At 60.2% G+C, this 20,129-nt stretch overlaps 1 protein-coding gene across 6 annotated transcripts; it reads left to right on the top strand.

The window, feature by feature from the left end:
* Positions 1-591: 591 nt before the first annotated feature.
* On the top strand, positions 592-19,870 carry GRIN2C (glutamate ionotropic receptor NMDA type subunit 2C). Of its 6 annotated transcripts, XM_009191192.4 has the most exons (14): positions 631-706; positions 1,601-1,686; positions 6,718-7,125; positions 9,206-9,804; positions 10,122-10,236; positions 11,124-11,335; positions 11,521-11,686; positions 11,959-12,112; positions 13,940-14,065; positions 14,351-14,580; positions 14,961-15,121; positions 15,616-15,803; positions 17,355-17,587; positions 18,308-19,870. In XM_009191192.4, exons 3-14 carry the CDS (start codon positions 6,733-6,735, stop codon positions 19,454-19,456), a joined length of 3,726 nt encoding a protein of 1,241 aa, XP_009189456.2. In that variant the 5' UTR covers positions 631-706; positions 1,601-1,686; positions 6,718-6,732; the 3' UTR covers positions 19,457-19,870. The 6 variants fall into 6 exon arrangements, with proteins under 6 accessions (XP_031513610.1, XP_009189456.2, XP_003913435.2 ...); XM_031657750.1 differs by lacking the exon at positions 1,601-1,686 and having other exon boundaries at positions 592-706; XM_003913386.5 differs by lacking the exons at positions 631-706; positions 1,601-1,686 and adding an exon at positions 2,220-2,384.
* The last annotated feature ends 259 nt before the right edge of the window (positions 19,871-20,129 follow it).

Below are 20,129 nucleotides of genomic sequence, written 5' to 3'. Positions count from 1 at the left end.
GCCCGGGGCCCATTCTTTGGCTCCCAAAACCTTCCTGCCTCTGTTTCCAGTCAGACCCACTGGCCTTTAAAAATAGTGCCTCAATCTCCCTAGGGGTTTGCAGTGTCCGGAGAGTGGTCACTCCCTTTCATGGCAGCCCCCAAGATGCTGCCTCGCTTTATAAACTGAGGGGTCCTCGAAATTAGCCCAAGGTCACACACTTGTGAGCTGCGGGCTCAAACCCAGGTTCCAGGCAGGCTGGCGTTTCCTCCGAGGCGCACTTGCCCCGAGTGTCGGGTCTGGGGACGCGGTCCCGGAGAGGAGAGAGGGACCCGGGCCTGCGGCGGGAGGGGCATCGAGGGGCGGTTGGCCGGGCCGAGCCGGGGCGGAGGCGACGGGCCCCGGCGGGGCGGGCCCTCGCGGGCGGCGGTGAAAGCTCCTGCACAGTCAGCTGCGAGCCCTGGGAGCAGGAGGCTCGGCGCGCAGACCAGCCCGGGATGGAGCTGGGCGCCGTGTGAGCCTCGGGAGGGTCGCGGGGCGCGGGGGCGGGTCGGGGCCAGCCGGCCAGGCCGCGCCACCCTCCCCCGCCCCGCCGCGCCCTGGCTCCGGCGCCCGCGGAGCTGAGACTGAGCGCGCCAGCCCTCCGGGGCCGAGGCTCTGGGACAGACACCGCGAGGGAGGCGGCCAGCGTGGGCTCTCGGCGCGGACGCAGCGCCCCTTCCTCTTGGTGAGTGGCAGGCGGCGGGCGGGGGGCGCCAACTTCGCCGCCAACTTGGGGCTGGGTTCCCGCGGCGCGCGAGCAAGGACGGCGGAGACAGAGGCGGGACACCCGGGGGGAGCCGGGCCCGCGCAGGACTCTCGGGGCGCGAGGAGGGGGCGGCTGGAGGACCCGGACCCTCGAGAACCCGGCCTTGGGTTTGGACCCGGGCGGCCGGAGAGGAGGTGAAGAAGAGGCCGAGGAGACAGGCGCGCGGCGGACGTGAGAGAAGGACGCGGGTGCAGCGCCTAAGACGTTCGTCCCCGGGGTCGCTGAGCCCCCCTCCTCCTTCGCTTGGCGCGTAGGCACGGCGGGAGCAGGGGAGTCTGGGCTGCCGCGGACCCCAACTGTTGCTGCTGGAAGCCACCGGGGCCGAGGGCGGGGAACAGGTCAGGGAGCTGGAGCCAGGGCTGGGATCGACCAGAGCGAGGGTTTGGAAAGGAATCGCGAAGGCGAAAGGGGGCTGTGCGGCTCCCCAGCCCAGTGCCCCGGTTTCCCTAGGTCTGCTGGGCACCTGCTGCACACTTGCCTCGGCGCCCAGACCCCTTCTTCCGCCGTCTGTCCCGATTCTTCCCCTCCAGCTCTGCCCCATCTCCTCTGCCCCAGCCTAGGTCTCTCCCTCCTGCGACCTGGGAGAATCGGAGTGGGCTTCCAGAGTAGTGGCATCTTGCAGATGCTGGCCCGTGCCCGGCTTCCGGGCTTCCAGCGCGCGAAGGGAAGGGTAGGCAGAGAAGGCGCTGGGCGAGCGTGACCTGGCGCTGGGCCCTGGCTGCGCACCAGCCGCCTGCGCCAGTCTCTGGGGGCTTCACCCAGGATCCCCGACGGCGGGGAGGGGAAGCCTCCAGCCTCCTGTTTCCTGCCTAGGCGGGCAAGGCGGGGACACACGGAGCAAAGGCACCAGGCAACCTGAACCTCCAGGTGCGTCCCGCGACCCTGCAAGGAGCTGCTGGGTGAGCAAGACAGAAATTCCCGCCAGGCCCCGATGCCCACCCTATTCGTCCACTCGGTTTCCCAGCCCTGGTCGTCCAAGGGGACTTCTGGCTCGGTCCCCCAGCCCTCGGATGGTGGCGTCATCTTAGTTCAGTCCCTGACCCCAGGCCACAGGAAAATCGAGGAAAGAAACTTATTTGGGGAGGGTACCATTCCGCTGGCTGTATTTCGGAGCCCGTCCAGGTCTTGGCGGGGCTAGTGACTTTGAGCCTGTTTCTAAACTCCCGAAGAATAAGAGCGTGCAAGAGGCAGGTAGGCAGGTCTGGGACACCTGGGTTCGCCCAGGGCCCCAGGGCAGGCCTGGGCTGGTACCAGGGCCGCCTGCCAGACTGGCTTGGTCCCCCCACTGCGGGGCTCAGGATCATGACCCAGCTTGGGGGAGTGGGGGTGGGGGCGCAGGAGCCGCGGACGCCGGCGGGGACAGCGGGGGGGGGGGGGCGCCGGGTGCGTGGTGCCCAGCTCCGCCGCCAGGAGGCGTGGCGCGGGTCCCCGCCCGGAGCCGCCGCCGCCGCCGCCGCATCGCGAGTGTCCTTGAGCCGCGGGTGACGGTGGCTCTCTCTGCTTGCGCCCCCTCCTCCCGCGGGGGCAGCCTGATGCCACGTTCCCTATGAATTATTTATCGCCGGCCTAAAAATACCCCGAACTTCACAGCCCGAGTGTAAGAGATTCCTGCGGAGGGGAGGGGGCGGGGCGTCCCGGGGGCCGGGGGGAGTCCGGGCTTGGTCAGCAGAGACTGGGGGCGGTAGCCTTGGAGGAGCGAGAACTCCGTGCCCCCAGCAGTGGGGCATGCTAGAACGGCAGTCCTCTCCCCTGGCGCCTCAGTTCGGGTTTTGGCTGGGCAAAAGGGAGGGAGGGAAACCCGACGGCAAAGGAAGGGCGGCTCACCGGAAGGGCAGGGGGTCTGGGGTTCTGCTGGTGGGTGGGGAGGACTCCAGCGACCAAGTTTCCTAGCCTGGGAGAGGGGGAGCCATCGGTATCTCCGATGTGAGCCGGTGTGAGTGCGGGAGTGTGCATGTGCGTGCAGGTCTGTGCCAGGGGATCTGGCTGAGCTGTGGGGACCCAGGAAGAAGGCCCCCAGCCTGGGAAGGTGTTCAGACCCTTCCAGATGCCGCTGTGTCCTGAAGGATTGACCACTGCCATCCTCTATGGGGCTCTTTGGGGATCTCTGTGTTTGTCAAACATTAGTTTAAGGGCTGTTTGTGGAAGGGGTGAGACCCTGAGTGGGTGGGTGGGCAGAGGTCTCTGAGACAATGTGTCTGCCCTCAAGGAGCTCGCAGTCCAGTGTGGGGCAGGGTGTTCATGAGTGCACACACACACACCTGCCGCAGGACAGAACGGAGGGGTGGAGGGGACTACTGCACAGAGCTCCCCACCCAGGAGGGGAAGCCAGGGCAAAGGGAAGAAGGGCAGCTGCCTCAGCCTCCCCGCAGACCCTGCACCTGGAGCCTGAAGCATCAAGGCAGGTGCCTGTGGGAGAGGGATTTCAGCTGGGCCCTGAAGGAGAGTAGACTTCTGTTGGGATGAGGACGTTCCAGCCTGGGGGATGCTGGAACAAGGCCTGGAGACGAGGGCAGAGTGGGGCTGTTTGGCCAGCAGACTGGCAGAGCTGTGGGCTCCAGGGATGGGAGGATGGTTGGTTGTGGTCAGGGTGCAGAGAGCTCTGTCTATGGGACTAAGCTGTCTGGACTTCATTTGTGGGCACCAGGGAGTAGCTGTCCTGTGTGAGGAGGGAGTAGTGGCTGGAGGGAGGCTTCAGCAGTGCAGTGGGGCTGGTGGGGGTGGGTAGATGGGAGGTGGGGAGGGGGAGGCAAGGGAGGAGACTGTGGTGGGGCAGAGCGGGGTTTGTCCCTCCTACCTCTGTAGGGCGGCGGGATTAGACAGGGTAATAAGACAGACGTCAGAAGCTCCTTGAGTCTGCCCCTTGCTATTTGGAGCCCAGGGACTTACCTAGTTTTGGCCCCTCTCTCTGAGGTATTCTGGGATCCCTCCCCCATTTTAGGCCCCTTGGTTAGAGGTACAACCTGCCTCAACTCCCCCACCCCCCAGCCCGGGAGGACACCTTCCCTTTGGAGAGAGTCTCTGGTGTCCCCAGCCCAGGAGGGTGGCTTCCTATTGGAGAGAGTGGGAATGAGAGCACTTTCAGCTGTTATCAGACCCTATTCCTGCGCGTGAATGAGCTTTAGGTCCTTGGTTAAGAAAAGGTCTTGACTGGGGAGGCCGGAAGCTTGAGGGGAGTAGGGAGGGCAGGCTATTGGTGGAAAGAGAGATACATTTAGAAGAAGGAGGTTGGAGACGCTCATGGCAGACTGCTTATTCTGCCCCTTTGCAGTTGAGGAGCCTGGGCCCTTCATCCAAGGTAACACTGTCCAGAGAAGTAAAATCAATCAATAAATAAAATGGGAGCCACAAGTACAATTTAAAGTTTTCTAGTGACCACATTAAAACAAATAGAAAGAAACAGGTGACATGAATTTTAATAGTATATTTTCCTTGACTAAACATACCCCAAATGTTATTATTTCAACATGTGATTAAGATACAAATGTTTATGAGATTTTGACATTCTTTTTCCCTGTTGTCTTCAGTGTGCGGTGTGGGATGAAATTTTATACTGGTAGCAACCTCTGTTTGGGTGAGCGATGTTTCCGGTACCCAATAGTCGTGTATGACTGGTGCTGTGTGTGGCAGCACAGATCTAGAGCTTATCACTGGGAGGCAGTGGTGGTAGGAGGTTTGGGGCTTCCCAGAGGGCAAGGAACCTCTAGGACCTGGAGGTGTGGGCAGAGGTGGGCAGACAGAGGCCTTACAAGGGGAGCGACAAGCATGCCAGTGAGCTTTGTGCTCGAGATTTGACATCCCTGATTGGTGGTGGTAGCTGAGGCATGGCGTGGCACTGATTGATCCCATGCCAGACTCAAACATGTCTCTGGGCTGTCAATTCTGTCACTTCTGTGTCACTGTACTAGGGAACCATACACATGGGAAGAATTCAAGGGCACCAGCATGAGAACAATATTCCCTTCCTTGCCAAAACTCCTGTCTTGTTAGCCTGAAATTCTACCACCTGGCACTTTAGCTTAAGGCTCAACTACCTCTCTCTTGGGAATGAGAACCCTTTCAGCTATTATCAGTCCCTTATACCTTCCTGTGAATGAGCTCTAGATCCTTAGCTAAGAGAAGGTCTTGAGGGGGAGGCTGGGGAGTTTGAGGGAAGTAGGGAGGGAAGGGTGGAAAGAGAAATACATTTAGAAAAAGATGAGGTTGGAGGTGTTAACAGCAGCATGCTTTCTGCAGACTTGACTCTAAGTTCCTGGAGCGGAGGGACCATGTCTCACCCACAGGGACATTCCACCATCCAGTGCCGACCGCAGGGAAGGGGTTCAGCACACATGGCCAATTTATGTTTCTGCACTAAAGTCAGTCTAGTGGGTTCCCCTGGAGGGATCCTTTCAGTGCCACCCTGGGGAGAAGAGGAACTTTCCTGAATGTTCCCGGTAGCCTCTTGCACTTCCCCGCTCTCTGGATTCCTTAGAGAGGACTAGAGACCCAAGAAGGCCCATATGTCTGTAAGACATTAGGCTTTGGATTAAAAAAAGAGAGAGAAATTTGGCGGCAGGCAAAAGGAAGGCCCTGTGAGAAAGCTGGAGCCTGCCCAGCCATTGCCTCGGGCCCCAGCCCTGAAGGGCATCTGCCTTTTCGAGGCGCGGTTTCTGGCAACTTCTTGATTTTCGTGAGCATTTCTGTAGCAGAAATGTGCAGATCCTGGGGGAGGCGGGAGGGCTAGAGTGGCAGGCTCATCCTGTCCACCCTTTAGCTCTCCCCTGCTCAGAAGTTTTGCTGGGGATGTGATGAAGATGGAAGAGGTGGCAGTGCCGTGGCCGATGGCCAGCTGGGAGGGAGAGCGACATCCGTGGGCACCACTCCACTCAGGCTTTGCGTTACCCTCACTGCTGTGGCTCTTGGTCCCAATCCAAAATAATGACATTTAGCAAGGATACATGTCAGGGCCCTGGATCGGGTTAAAAAGATCCTGCACGCCAGTGATGGCCTGAGAGGCCAGCCCACCAGCTCATGTGAAACGAGACCAAACCCCAGCTCACCAGCTTGGGGTTTCAGGTACCCCTGAGCTCTGAACAAGTCAGCACTGTTGCACCCTGCTGCGTAAGAGCTGCTGCTAGCTGAGGCCACAGAAGGAAGGGCTGTAGTGACGTCCAGTGCTGAGGAGGAGGGGGCTCTGTGCCAGGCAGAGCCATGCAGAGCAGGGCCCTTGGGGCTGGCCCCATGGCAAGCAGGGCACGCTGGACCAGTAGCACAGGCCCTGATGAGAGACAGATGGAAGATCCCATTTAGACTACAGAGAGGACTGGTGGCGGGGCGGGGGGTTGAGGGTGATGCAAGAGCTGTCTTCCTTCACCTGGCTGGGGGCCTGTCACCTGCAGGATAAGGTCACTAATCCCAGCAAATAGCCTGTTAGCTCATCTAAGTCCCACACTGCTGTGATGATTTCAGGCAAGAAAACATGGCTCAGAGAGGCTAAGTGACTTCCCTAAGATCACACAGCCAGTTAGCGGCAGAACTGGGACATGAACTCAGATCTGTCTGACTCAAATCCATGCACTTGAACCCAGACTAGCATTTTCAGTATAACTTCCTAGGGCAGAGCCCGGTGGCTGAGTTTCGGAAGGCCTTGCCTTTCCAGCCAAGTGTGCAGTTCATCGGTAGACTGGAGGGCTGGGTCCCGGTTGTGGCTCCTCTTCTTCCCTGGCCCTTGCTCTTCCGGGATGACCTTGGGATGCTCAACTAACCTCTGTCTCTTTCTCTTTGTCTGTGTCTGTCTGTCTCCCTCTCTCTCCGCCCCTCTTCGGGGAGGGAGGTTTTCCCTTCTTCTCTTTCATCTTCTGTATGTGTGCCCCTCTGTCCCTCCTGTCTGTCCATCTACCTCTCTCCAAACCTCTGTTTCCCTACCTGTGCTTGTCCTGGTCTTTCCACAGGACCCTCCGGTGGACATGGGTGGGGCCCTGGGGCCGGCCCTGTTGCTCACCTCGCTCTTCGGTGCCTGGGCGGGGCCGGGGCAGGGCGAGCAGGGCATGACGGTGGCCGTGGTGTTTGGCAGCTCGGGGCTGCCCCAGGCCCAGGTCCGTGCCCGCCTCACCCCCCAGAGCTTCCTGGACCTGCCCCTGGAGATCCAGCCACTCACAGTGGGGGTCAACAACACCAACCCCAGCAGCCTCCTCACCCAGATCTGCGGCCTCCTGGGTGCTGCCCGCGTCCACGGCATTGTCTTTGAGGACAACGTGGGCACCGAGGCGGTGGCCCAGATCCTTGACTTCATCTCCTCCCAGACCCATGTGCCCATCCTCAGCATCAGCGGAGGCTCCGCTGTGGTCCTCTCCCCCAAGGTGCATGTCCAAACTCATGTCCCCTCGTGCCTCAGGCCTGGAGCCAGGCTGGGGCGGGCGGTGCTTAGGTTCTGGGAAGCTGGGATTAGATGGGACCGGCAGGGAGGTGGGGGCTGAGGGCATGACGTGGGTGATGGGGAGATGGCTATGGGAATGACAGCCCATGTTCTAGACGACAGACATTCTGGGCTGCCCTCACATTGTGTCTGGATGAGGGGTAGGCAGGGTGCAGGCCCACCTCTGGCTGCGGGGCTCAGGCCCCAGCCCTCCTCCTGTCTGCTGCCCTCAGCTTCCTAGGTCAGGGTGAAGACCCAGAGGGCCGGCCGGGCATGGAGGTGGTGCCATGCCCTTCGGGCAGTGGTAGTTCACCTGTAGGGTGAGCACTCCAGGGAACCCTGGAGCCCTGTGGGAGGCAGAAACAGCCCTGCCCTTGCAGGGCTGGAGGAGAATGTTCCAAACACACACCCATCCGCAGTTACAACTGGGACAAGCGTTCTGAAGGAAAAACACAGGATGCTGTGAGGCAGCTCACGCATGGCTCATGCATAGGGTGTTGGCCAGGGAAGGTCTCTGGAGAAATGATGTCTAGGCTGAGGGCCTAAGGGCGAGTCAGTGGGGAGGGAGAGAGGCCCAGGCAGAGGAGCAGGTGGGATGAAGTTCTCAAGGCGGGGAAGGAGCTCAGAGCTTTGGAGGAATAGAGGGAAAAGCCTGGAGAAGGAGGCGGGGGCCTGGCCACCTGGGAAGACATTTGGGCTTTTCCCTAAGCAAGTGGGCAGCCAGGGCAGGGCAAGCGGGCTGTGACGGTGGCCGTGGTCCGTGCCTGCCTTAGCCCTGTGAGCTTCCTAGACCTGCCCCTGGTGATCTAGCCACTCAGGGGAGAGCACAGGAGAGTCGAGGGAAGAGACTGATCTGATTTGCCTTTGTTTCATTAATTTTTATATGAAGAATTTTGAGTATACATTAAAAAGTATAAGGAAGGCTTATATATCCCCTGTTCGCCCTGGTCATCCACCCCCAGCCTCACCACCACCCCCTTTCCCTTCTTCTGTGTTAATTTGAAGCGAAGCCCAGGCATCCTCTTATTCCATCCATAAATATTTCAGTATGTATCCCTGGCAGATAAGGGATTAAGAAAGTAAAACCACCATACATCATCATGTCTAAAAAATAATAAAAATTCCTTCAACTATCCAGGCAGTGTTCAAATTTCCCCATTGTCTCATAACTGTCATAAATGTTTATTTTGCAGCCTGTTTGCTCGAATCAAGAGCCAAATCAGGTCCACACGTGCCGGTTGGTTGGTGTGGCTTCTAAGTTTCTCTCAACCTCTGGGTCCCTCCTCTGTCTCTCCCTCTTTTTTCCTTGCAATTTGTTTTTTGAAGAAACTGCATTGCTTGGCCTCTGAATTTTCCCTTATTTGCTTTTTTAAAAGACTGGGACAGTGGCAGCAGTGAGACCAGTTAGGAGGGGACTGCACTGGCCCCGGTGCCAGCCGGCAGTGCCTTGGGCTTTTGTGGTGGCAGGGGGTGGAGAGGAGCATTCCCACCCTCAGGGCTCCGACCAGGTGGTGTTTCCCAGTCCTCTTGGGGCCCCAGCGTAAGATCTCAGGACACTGGCTCTCAACCCTCATCGTGCTCTTAGGAAATACAGACGCCTGGCTTTGCACCTCTGGAATTCAGATTCAGTTGGTCTGGGGCAGCGCTTCTCAGTCTAGCGGGCTCAAGGGTCCACTGAAGGGCTTGTTAGAATACAGATGCCAGGCGCCATACCCAGCGACTCCGATCCGGTCGGTGTGGGGTGCGACCTGAGAATCTGCATTTCTGACAAACTCCCCGGTGGTGCTGATGCTGCGGGTCTGCGGGCCAGCGTGGTGGGCTGGGGGCCGGGCATGACCATGCTAATGGGCAGCGGGGAACCACGTTGGGGCGCGAGGGAGGCGCAGGCCAGGGGACTCCCGGAATGCGGAGCATCCACCCGCGCAAGGGCGCCTGGGAGCGGATGGAGGGGTCGAGGTCGGGGAAGGGGCGCGAGGCGGGGCTCAGCCCGCCCCGCCCCGGCTCAGGCCCCGTCCCGCCCCCAGGAGCCGGGCTCCGCCTTCCTGCAGCTGGGCGTGTCCCTGGAGCAGCAGCTGCAGGTGTTGTTCAAGGTGCTGGAAGAGTACGACTGGAGCGCCTTCGCGGTCATCACCAGCCTGCACCCGGGCCACGCGCTCTTCCTGGAGGGCGTGCGCGCTGTCGCCGACGCCAGTCACCTGAGCTGGCGGCTGCTGGACGTGGTCACGCTAGAGCTGGGCCCGGGAGGGCCGCGCGCGCGCACCCAGCGCCTGCTGCGCCAGCTCGACGCGCCCGTGTTCGTGGCCTACTGCTCGAGCGAGGAGGCCGAGGTACTCTTCGCCGAGGCGGCGCAGGCCGGCCTGGTGGGGCCCGGCCACGTGTGGCTGGTGCCCAACCTGGCGCTGGGCAGCACCGATGCGCCCCCTGCCACCTTTCCTGTGGGCCTCATCAGCGTCGTCACCGAGAGCTGGCGCCTCAGCCTGCGCCAGAAGGTCCGCGACGGCGTGGCCATTCTGGCCCTGGGCGCCCACGGCTACCGGCGCCAGCACGGAACCCTACCAGCCCCAGCCGGGGACTGCCGCGCTCACCCTGGGCCCGTCAGCCCTGCCCGGGAGGCCTTCTACAGGTGGGCACCTGCCCGGGGCATAGGGGTAGGGAGGTGGGGAGCACTTCGGGGGACCTGGGTGGCAGTGAACTTGGGCTGGCCAGCTGCACCTCTCACTAGCTGCGTGCCTGGGGCCACATTACCCCACCTGTCTGTGCCTTAGTGTCCTCATCTGAAAAAACAGCAGGTGTCAGGGTGTGGCAAGGATCGTGGGGCCAATATAGGGAAGCACTTTGAACAATAAACACAAGGCCACCTGCTGTCGGTGGTGGCAGTGAGGCAGAGGCAGGGGGTGCCTGGTCCTTGGCAGGGCTGCAGGCATCTCTCCCCTCTGGCAGGCACCTACTGAATGTCACCTGGGAGGGCCGAGACTTCTCCTTCAGCCCTGGTGGGTACCTGGTCCAGCCCACCATGGTGGTGATCGCCCTCAACCGGCACCGCCTCTGGGAGATGGTGAGAAGGGGGTGAGCCCAGGGGCCCTCAGTGTCCTCTCATTTTGTCCCCGCCTCCTCTTGTGCCCACAGCTGAGAGTCCCTCTGTCCCTTATCCAACCCCTCATCTTCCAGGTCTCAGCTGAAACAAACATCTCCTCCATTGGGAAGCCTCCAGGTGCCCCGGGGTGGGTGAGGTGCCCTGCTCTGGGCTCCCATAACACCCCAGCTTCCCTCCACTATAGAACATTTCAAGTGCTCCTATCTCCTGGTCCTGCCCCTGCAGGAGTAACCCATGACCATGCTGGCCAGACAGGCTTGTAAACAATATGGAGAGATCAGTGCTTGAGTAGACGTGTGCAAAAGATTGTGGGATTGGAGATGAGGAACAGGAATTAGTTCTGCCTTCAAAGGAAGAAACTGGGAAGAGGTCACAGAAGATGGGATATTTGAGCTGGGCTGTGGAGGTTTGAGTAGGAGCCCACCAGGAAGAGGTGTTAGCCTGGAAGAGACAGAGAGGCAGAAGGGTTTGGGGCATTTTTAAGTGATGCAGGGGTGTGTTTGGGGGTGTGCAGACTGAGGAGGTAGGAGTGATGGGGGGACACTGGACCTGAGCATGAAGGTCCTTGAGTGCTCAGCTAAGGACTTTCTGTCAAAGTCAGGGGGGACCAGTACAGTGAGTGAGACAGGGTCAGGTCTGGGCTTTAGGAAGACGCTGTGGGTCAGTGTGGAGCTGGATTGGAGAACACAGGGACCCGAGGCTGGGGGAGGCTGCCAGGAGCAGCCCTACTCTGACCTACCCCAGTGTCCCCAGGTGAGAGAGGGGGATTCTTGGCCCTGGCAGGCTCCACCTAGAGGGTGGGGGCTGTAGGGCTGGAGGCCCCAAGCTGAGACTGTCACCCTCCACAGGTGGGGCGCTGGGAGCATGGCGTCCTATACATGAAGTACCCTGTGTGGCCTCGCTACAGTGCCTCTCTGCAGCCCGTGGTGGACAGTCGGCACCTGACGGTGGCCACGCTGGAAGAGAGGCCCTTTGTCATCGTGGAGAGCCCCGACCCTGGCACAGGAGGCTGCGTCCCCAACACCGTGCCCTGCCGCAGGCAGAGCAACCACACCTTCAGGTCTGCAGAGTGCCCTGGGAGGCTGGTGTGAGCTGGGTGCTGCTGTGTGATGGTCAGGTGTTGTGTATGTCTCATGCTTGGGTGTGGGGCAGGGGTCCACGTGCCAGGCTGGGAGGAGCGGCTGGGGAGGGGCTGGGCCACGACGTGCTCTAACTCCCGGTGGTCTCATGGTGGCATGACTGCAGCAGCGGGGACGTGGCCCCCTACACCAAGCTCTGTTGTAAGGGATTCTGCATCGACATCCTCAAGAAGCTGGCCAGGGTGGTCAAATTCTCCTACGACCTGTACCTTGTGACCAACGGCAAGCATGGCAAGCGGGTGCGCGGCGTATGGAATGGCATGATTGGGGAGGTAGGCCCCACCCCACTCCCTCCTCAACTGCCCCGCCTGTCTGCCTGCTGCCCAGGCCCCATGCGGCTCTCAGATGCCCTCTAGAGGGGGGCATGGGCTGTCACCAGTGATGGCTCCTGGGATGGTCAGTACTGAAAGCTGAGCTCTGAGGGCCCCAGAGGGAACGACTGATTCAGCCGGTGGGTGTTAGAAGGGGTGCCTGGAGGTGCCTGTGAAGTGTGTCTACCCCTCGGGAGCCCTTTTTCCAAACCTCCGTGGCGTCTGGCCCCCAGGTGTACTACAAGCGGGCAGACATGGCCATCGGCTCCCTCACCATCAATGAGGAGCGCTCCGAGATCGTAGACTTCTCTGTGCCCTTCGTGGAGACGGGCATCAGTGTGATGGTGGCTCGCAGCAATGGCACCGTCTCCCCCTCGGCCTTCCTGGGTGAGGCCCAGGGTGGGCAGAGATGGCTTCGGGGCCAGAGGGGCCCACAAGGAGGGTGTGTACAGCTTGGGTGGAGATGGGGAGTTGGGTGGGCTCTCAGAGGCCAAGCACAGCAGCCTTGGGTCTTGGAGGTTGGCTGGAGGTGAGTGGAAAGGAGACAAGAGAAGTAAGGTCGGTGTTTGGTTCTAGGTATGGCTGCCAGGCGAGGGTGGGGTTGGGGGTGTGGGATGGGTCATGGTGCCCCTGTGAGTGACACGAAAACTTGGCAGGCAGGCTGGCGTCAGGATGGGCCATGGGCCAGGACCGTGGTACAAGTAGGGGAGGCCCGTGGGGAGCCGAGGAGTGAGTGTAGTGTGGGAAGAGGTGTGTTGCTTCCTGGGTGAGGAGTCCAGCATTGGTTGGGCAGCCAGGTCCCATGCTGGGTGCTGGGGCTACAGCCATAATCCTTGCCTTCCCACAGTGCCCAGTCAGAGGTCACGTGGGACATGCAGTATGAGGTGGCAGAGAGCTGTGAGCACAGGCAAGGGGCAGGGGAAGAGCTGAGGCTGGCCAAACAGGAGTGAAAACCTCGGCTCTGCCCTGTCCTACTGTGCGGCCTTGGGCAAGTCACAGAACCTCTCTGAGCAGGCTCCTCAGCCACGGAAGAGAGAAAACAAAACCCATTTCATAGCATAGCAAAGGCTCATGGCAGGAGTGATTTCCCTTCCTCCCTCCCTCCCTCTCTCCTTCCCTCTCTCCTTCCCTCTCTTCCTTTCTTCTTTTTTTTTTTTTTTTAAGATGGGGTCTTCCTCTGTCACCCAGGCTGCAGTGCAGTGGTGCCATCTCGGCTCACTACAGTCTGGACTTCCTGGGCTCAAGTGATCCTCCCACCTCAGCCTCTTGAGTAGCTGGGACCACAGGTGCATGCCGCCACACCTGGCTAATTTTTGTATTTTGTATAGAGACAGGTTTTCACTATGTTGCCCAGGCTGGTCTCCAAACTCCTGGACTCAAGCAGTCCACCTGCCTCAGCCTCCCAAAATGCTGGGATTACAGGTGTGAGCCACTGCACCTGGCCAACAGTAGTGATTTCTTTTCTTTTTTTTGAGACTGAGTCTCGCTCTGTTGCCCAGGCTGGAGTGCAGTGGTGCAATCTCAGCTCACTGCAACTGACGCCTCCCGGGTTCAAGTGATTCTCCTGCCTCAGCCTCCTGAGTAGCTGGGACTACAGGCATGTGCCACCATGCCTGGCTAATTTTTGTATTTTTAGTAGAGACGGGGTTTCACCATGTTGGCCAGGCTGGTCTTGAACTCCTGATCTCAGGTGATCTGCCCACCTCGTCCTCCCCAAGTGCTGGGATTACAGGCGAGAGCCACCAAGCCCAGCCAGCAGTAGTGATTTCTTACTCTAGGAGATAGAAACAGTCTTGTCCGAGGCCTAGGGTGGGTCTCTCCAGTTCCCTGGGCACGGGTTTCCATGTTGGTAGGATGAGGAGTAAGATTTGGCCTCAGGGGCCCTGATTCCAGGCGGAACCACCAGATCATCCACTTGGGGCCAGGCAAGGGTTGTGAAGTCAAAAGAACGTTTCTTGGGGTGGGTGACTTGTACCTGTCCCAGGGAAGTGGGGGGCGGGGGAGACCAAGGATGCTGGAGATCCTGACCTCTTTTGGGGGCCTCTCCTGGGGCTCTGCTGCTGTGAGTCAGGGGCCCCTTTGGCTGGGTCCGCAGAGCTGGTGGGCCCCTACTTTGACCACGTGGACCCCACCTGTCTCCACCCAGTGCTTCTGGGCTGGGGGCAGGGACAGGGAACATGCCGAAGCCTCTGAACTGCCTCCCTCTGTCCCCAGAGCCATATAGCCCTGCGGTATGGGTGATGATGTTTGTCATGTGCCTCACCGTGGTGGCCATCACCGTCTTCATGTTCGAGTACTTCAGCCCCGTCAGCTACAACCAGAACCTCACTAGAGGCAAGAGTAAGCCTCGCCTGGACCTGGCACGAGGGGCGGGCCTGGGCACCCTGAGGGTTGGGCTCAGGGGCAACGGGTCCTCCAGAGAATACCTTTGGGAGGTCCCTTGCATTTGGATGACACATGCTGGGGGCCAGTCAGATCACACACACACGCACACACCCACACGCACACATGGGCGAGCTCACTTGACCTGGTGAGGGAATGGCCAGGGACGGATGCCCCCCAAGGCCAGGCTGAGCCCTTTCATGGTGGGCAGGAGGAGCCCCAGCATCCCCCTCTTGCCCCCAGAGTCCGGGGGCCCATCTTTCACCATTGGCAAGTCCGTGTGGCTGCTGTGGGCGCTGGTCTTCAACAACTCGGTGCCGATCGAGAACCCGCGGGGCACCACCAGCAAGATCATGGTTCTGGTCTGGGCCTTCTTTGCTGTCATCTTCCTCGCCAGCTACACGGCCAACCTGGCCGCCTTCATGATCCAGGAGCAATACATCGACACTGTGTCGGGCCTCAGTGACAAGAAGGTTGTGGGGCCACAGGGTGGGGGGACACTGAGGGTGGGGACAGGCCGTGAGTGGGCAGACCCAGGACAGTCAGAGTCTGGGGAATCTGAGCTGGAGGCTGGGGCAGGAAGAAGCTTCAGGGCCTGCTGAGGAGGGGGTGGGGGCTGGGGCAAGAGATGGCTCAGGGTCACCGACTGAGAGGCCTTGGATAAGTCTCTCCCTGTCTTGGGCCTCAGAGTCTCCATTTGGAAAACACAGGAGTGGCCTGGACAGCCTTTAAGACCTTCTGCTCTGACTATGCAAGTCCACACTGTGGGACTGGGCTCTGGGGTGGGTTTGGGGCTTTGGTGCCTGGAAGGCTGGAGGAAGGGTTGTGACTGGCTGCTGCCCTCCACCTGCAGTTTCAGCGGCCTCAAGAACAGTACCCACCTTTCCGCTTTGGCACAGTGCCCAACGGCAGCACAGAGCGGAACATCCGCAGTAACTACCGTGACATGCACACCCACATGGTCAAGTTCAACCAGCGCTCGGTGGAGGACGCGCTCACCAGCCTCAAGATGGGGTGGGTCCCCAGCCCTGCACCCGCTGTCTCCATCCACGTGTCTCCCCAGTGACCAGCCTTAGCTCTCAATGTAGGGACAGTGGGACTGAGCTGCCCTGCAGGACTCCTGGGGGGTGGAGGGAGGAGGTCTTGGGGCAGAGTGGAGCTTGAGGCAAAAATGGAAGGCCACCATGTGTCTCAGAACACAGCTGTGGTGCCGACCGAAGTTCAGCCTCGGCCTGAGGTGGTGGCTGGGACATCCTCTGAGCCTTAGGAGCATGGAGGGGGTGGGCAGAAAGGGTGGTGTCTCCTGGGAACAGACAGTCCCCTGGCCACTCTGCGGAGGAGGGTGGGAGGGGTCCTCACTGCATCCAGGACCCAGGACAACCAGACAAGGCTCTGCTCATTGGTCCCTCCCAGCAAGCTCATGTGGTTTAGACCCCTGTCACGCCCCAGTTTCGGTGTCCCCTACCCTCCCATATGGTCCCTAGCTCTGAGGCTCAGCCTGTCCCCAGGAAGCTGGATGCCTTCATCTATGATGCTGCTGTCCTCAACTACATGGCAGGCAAGGACGAGGGCTGCAAGCTGGTCACCATTGGGTCTGGCAAGGTCTTTGCCACCACTGGCTACGGCATCGCCATGCAGAAGGACTCCCACTGGAAGCGGGCCATAGACCTGGCACTCTTGCAGTTCCTGGGGGACGGTGGGTACTGCCACTGCTGGGATGCCCAGGGTGGGCTGTGGAGCCCAAGGTTGTCAGCATTTCCACCACCACTCAAGTTCCCAAGGCCTGTGGGCAGGGAGAGGTCTCTGGGGGGTGAGAGGTTGGGGCAGTTGAGGGGGGCAGGTATAGGAGCAACTGGAGAGAGACTTGAGGAAGGGATAGGTGTGCAGGGAGGGAGCAGGAACTGGGCTAGAGACTCCCTCAAAGGCAGGAAGACAGGAAGGGGCTCAGGCCTCACGGTGGGGGTGGGGATGGGTGGAGTGGCTGAACTCCTTTCTTCTTCCCTAAGCCCCCTCCCATGATCTCTCCCAGATGAGCACCTCCTTTGCTCGGTATAGTATCTCCATGGCCATCTTGAGATTATGGATCTGCTTAGTCCCACATGTGTGAGTGGTCCAGCCCAGCCTGCCCCCAAACCCAGAGAGAGCTTTGCGTTTAGAGGAGTTCCATTCTTGTTAGATAAGACATGGTCTAGACTGGGTGTGGTGGCTCATGGCTATAACCCCAGCACTTTGGGAGGCTGAGGTGGGAGGATCACTTGAAGTCAAGAGTTTGAGATCAGCCTGGGCAACACAGCAAGATCCTGTCTCTATAAATAAAATTTTAAAAAAATTAGGCACATACCTATAATCCCAGCTACTTGGGAGGCTGAGGCAGGAGGATCCCTTCAGTCCAGGAGTTTGAGGCTGCAGTGAGCCATGATTGTGCCACTGTACTCCAGCCTGGGCGACAGAGTGAGACCCTGTCTCAAAAAGAAAAAAAAAAAAAAATCTGATTTTTCAAACCATATAATAATGAGAGTGGCCAGGTGAGGTGGCCCATACCTGTAATCCCAGCACTTTGGGAGGCCAAGGTGTGAGGACTGCTTAAGTCTAGGAGATCGGGATCAGCCTGGACAACATGGGGATACCCTCTCTCTACAAAAGATACAAAAATTAGCCAGGTGTGGAGGTGCGCCTGTAGTCCCAGCTACTCAGGGGGCTGAGGTGGAAGGATCACTTGAACTAGGAGATCCAGGCTGCAGTGAGCCATGATCACACCACTGCACTCCAGCCTGGGTGACAGAGCATGACTGTCTCAATAATAATAATAATAATAATAATAATAATAATAAGAGCGATCACAATGCGTGTCTCTTAGGAGCCTAGGCCTTTTGTCTCTGTGTGCCCAGCTCCATGAGTGGCATGTAGATGGTTAATAAGTATATGAAGATGAGTGAATGAATGAATGTTAACATTTACCCAATCAACAAGCCTTTACTGGGGGTGCACAGAGGGAGGACCCAAAGGCCAGCATTGCCCACTCCAGTCTGCACCCTGCTTTCCTATTTCCTTGCTCACTGACCCTCCAACTCCCCGCCCCACCACCCTGCCCCGGCCAGGCTAGATCCCCATGTGGTCTGCTTGAGGAAGAAGTGGGTGGCGCCCTGGCCCCAGATCCATTCTTACTCCAGGCTTGTGTTGAGCTTTGTAAGGGGGTTGCTTATAGGGGGGTTTCCTGAGCCAGATGTGTATCCCCGCTCAACTCCAGGAGAGACACAGAAGCTGGAGACAGTGTGGCTCTCGGGGATCTGCCAGAATGAGAAGAACGAGGTGATGAGCAGCAAGCTGGACATCGACAACATGGCAGGTGTCTTCTACATGCTGCTGGTGGCCATGGGGCTGGCCCTGCTGGTCTTCGCCTGGGAGCACCTGGTCTACTGGAAGCTGCGCCACTCGGTGCCCAACACATCCCAGCTGGACTTCCTGCTGGCTTTCAGCAGGGTGGGTGCCCATCCCTCCCCACACAAGCCAAAGCTTTAAGGGCACCTACCCAGATAAGTCCAGGCTGGCCATGGCCCATTTCCAGAGGTAAAACCAAGGTTCTGGCCGGGCTCATGGCTCATGCCTGTAATCTCAACACTTTGAGAGGCTTAGGCCAGTGGATCCCTTGAGTCCAGAAGTTCGAGACCAGCCTGGGCAACATGGCAAAACCCCATCTCTACAGAAAATAAAAGAATGAGCTGGGCGTGGTGGTGCGCGCCTGCAGTCCCAGCTACTCAGGAGGCTGAGTTGGGAGGATCACTTGAGCCCAGGAGGCAGAGGTTGCAGTGAGCCGAGATGGCGCCACTGCACTCTGGCCTGGGCAGCAGAGTGAGACCCTGTGTCTAAACAAAAAACAAACCCAAAGTCCTGAGGTGGCATGGCTCACCAGGGTGGCAGGGTTGAAGAGGGGCAGAGCCCTCCCCCCACAGGTGTGCCCAGGTTGGAACCTTCATGTGCCAGGTGCTAACTAGAGTGATTAGGAGAATGAGTCACCCTGGGCACTCAGACCACTCATTCATCTGCAAAGCACAGTGCCTGGCACATGGGAGATGCTTCCCAGTTAGCTGCTTCCTGAGACTTAGAGAAGGCTGATGATGCCTTGGGACCAGGCGGGGACAATCGTGGCGGGTCCCTGAGCAGAGGGCGCTGCTCACGGCCTGTCGTCTCCCTACTGCCCAGGGCATCTACAGCTGCTTCAGCGGGGTGCAGAGCCTGGCCAGCCCACCGCGGCAGCCCAGCCCGGACCTCACGGCCAGCTCGGCCCAGGCCAGCGTGCTCAAGATGCTGCAGGCGGCCCGCGACATGGTGACCACGGCGGGCGTGAGCAGCTCCCTGGACCGCGCCACTCGCACCATCGAGAACTGGGGTGGCGGCCGCCGTGCGCCCCCACCGCCCCCCTGCCCGACCCCGCGGTCTGGCCCCAGCCCATGCCTGCCCACCCCCGGCTCGCCGCCCCCAGAGCCGAGCCCCAGGGGCTGGAGACCGCCAGGCGGGGGTCGCGCGGCGCTTGTGCGCAGGGCTCCGCAGCCCCCGGGCCGTCCCCCGACGCCGGGGCCGCCCCTGCCCGACGTCTCCCGAGTGTCGCGCCGCCCAGCCTGGGAGGCGCGGTGGCCGGTGCGGGCCGGGCACTGCGGGAGGCACCTCTCGGCCTCCGAGCGGCGCGCGCTCCCAGAGCGGCCCCTGTCGCCCGCGCGCTGTCACTACAGCTCCTTTCCTCGAGCCGACCGATCCGGCCGCCCCTTCCTCCCGCTCTTCCCCGAGCCCCCGGAGCCGGAGGACCTGCCGCTGCTCGGGCTGGAGCAGCTGGCCCGGCGGGAGGCCCTGCTGCACGCAGCTTGGGCCCGGGGCTCGCGCCCGCGCCACGCTTCCCTGCCCAGCTCCCTGGCCGAGGCCTTCGCTCGGCCCAGCTCGCTGCCCGCTGGGTGCACCTGCCTCACCTGCGCCCGCCCCGACGGCCACTCGGCCTGCAGGCGCTTGGCGCAGGCGCAGTCGATGTGCCTGCCGACTTACCGGGAGGCCTGCCAGGAGGGCGAGCAGGCAGGGGCCCCCACCTGGCAGCACAGACAGCATGTCTGCCTGCACGCCCACGCCCACCTGCCGTTTTGCTGGGGGGCTGTCTGTCCTCACCTTCCACCCTGTGCCAGCCAGGGCTCCTGGCTCTCTGGGGCCTGGGGGCCTCTGGGGCACAGGGGCAGAACTCTGGGGCTGGGCACAGGCTACAGGGACAGTGGGGGACTGGACGAGGTCAGCAGGGTAGCCTGTGGGACGCAAGGCTTCCCGGGACCCTGCACCTGGAGGCGGATCTCCAGTCTGGAGTCAGAAGTGTGAGTTATCAGCCACTCAGGCTCCAAGCCAGCTGGATTCTCTGCCTGGCACTGTCAGGATTAAGCGGCAGGCAGGATTGGGCTTTTCTCACTTCTACCATGAAATCCTGGCCATGGGACCCCAGTGACAGATGATATCTTCCATGGTCATCAGTGACCTCAGTAGCCTCAAATCGTGGTGAGGGTTGGGCTTCTGCTGTCCTCTTATCATGCAGAGTTCTGCCAGGAGGGTGTGCTGTGGGGGTCAGACCCCTGAGGCTCTCCCTGCCCTGGGGCTAGCCAGTTATTGGTCATGGCTGCTGTGGGCATGGAGACTGGAACTTGTGGTTGAGGCAGGGTCATCCTGATCCTTGCTCTACCTGGCTGGAGTTTCTTCTCATCAGAGCACTGGGACATTAAACCAACCTTTTACAACACACTGGTCCTGGTTGCTTCATTCTGCATTCTGGAAGGGGCACAGCACAGGCCGTAGACAACAGGGGCATCATGGGAGTATCCCAGGTGGGGTATTTGCCTAAAGCAGGTGGGCAGCTCCCTCTCAGGGAGGCGGAGCCTTGGGAGCGTCTGGGAGGGATGTGGGAAGGAGGTGAGGCTGAGAGGGGGCTCTGGACAGCAGAAGCCACTTGGTATTCAGGGCCAGCTCCCACCCATCCTGGCACCGGATATAACGTGTGCTC

This window comes from Papio anubis, chromosome 17, assembly GCF_008728515.1.
Source record: "Papio anubis isolate 15944 chromosome 17, Panubis1.0, whole genome shotgun sequence".
NCBI lineage: Eukaryota > Metazoa > Chordata > Mammalia > Primates > Cercopithecidae > Papio > Papio anubis.
The sequence above is the reverse complement of the archived record's forward strand: the minus strand, read 5'-3'. Positions and strand labels throughout refer to the sequence as shown.

Bases quoted from the DNA above. Each gene is read 5' to 3' on its own strand.
- GRIN2C (XM_017950954.2), top strand. From the start codon at position 6,508: ATGACCTTGGGATGCTCAACTAACCTCTGTCTCTTTCTCTTTGTCTGT. The intron at 7,126-9,205 runs GTGCATGTCCAA...TCCCGCCCCCAG, and splicing joins CTGTGGTCCTCTCCCCCAAG to GAGCCGGGCTCCGCCTTCCT. The intron at 17,588-18,307 runs GTGGGTGCCCAT...CCTACTGCCCAG, and splicing joins TCCTGCTGGCTTTCAGCAGG to GGCATCTACAGCTGCTTCAG.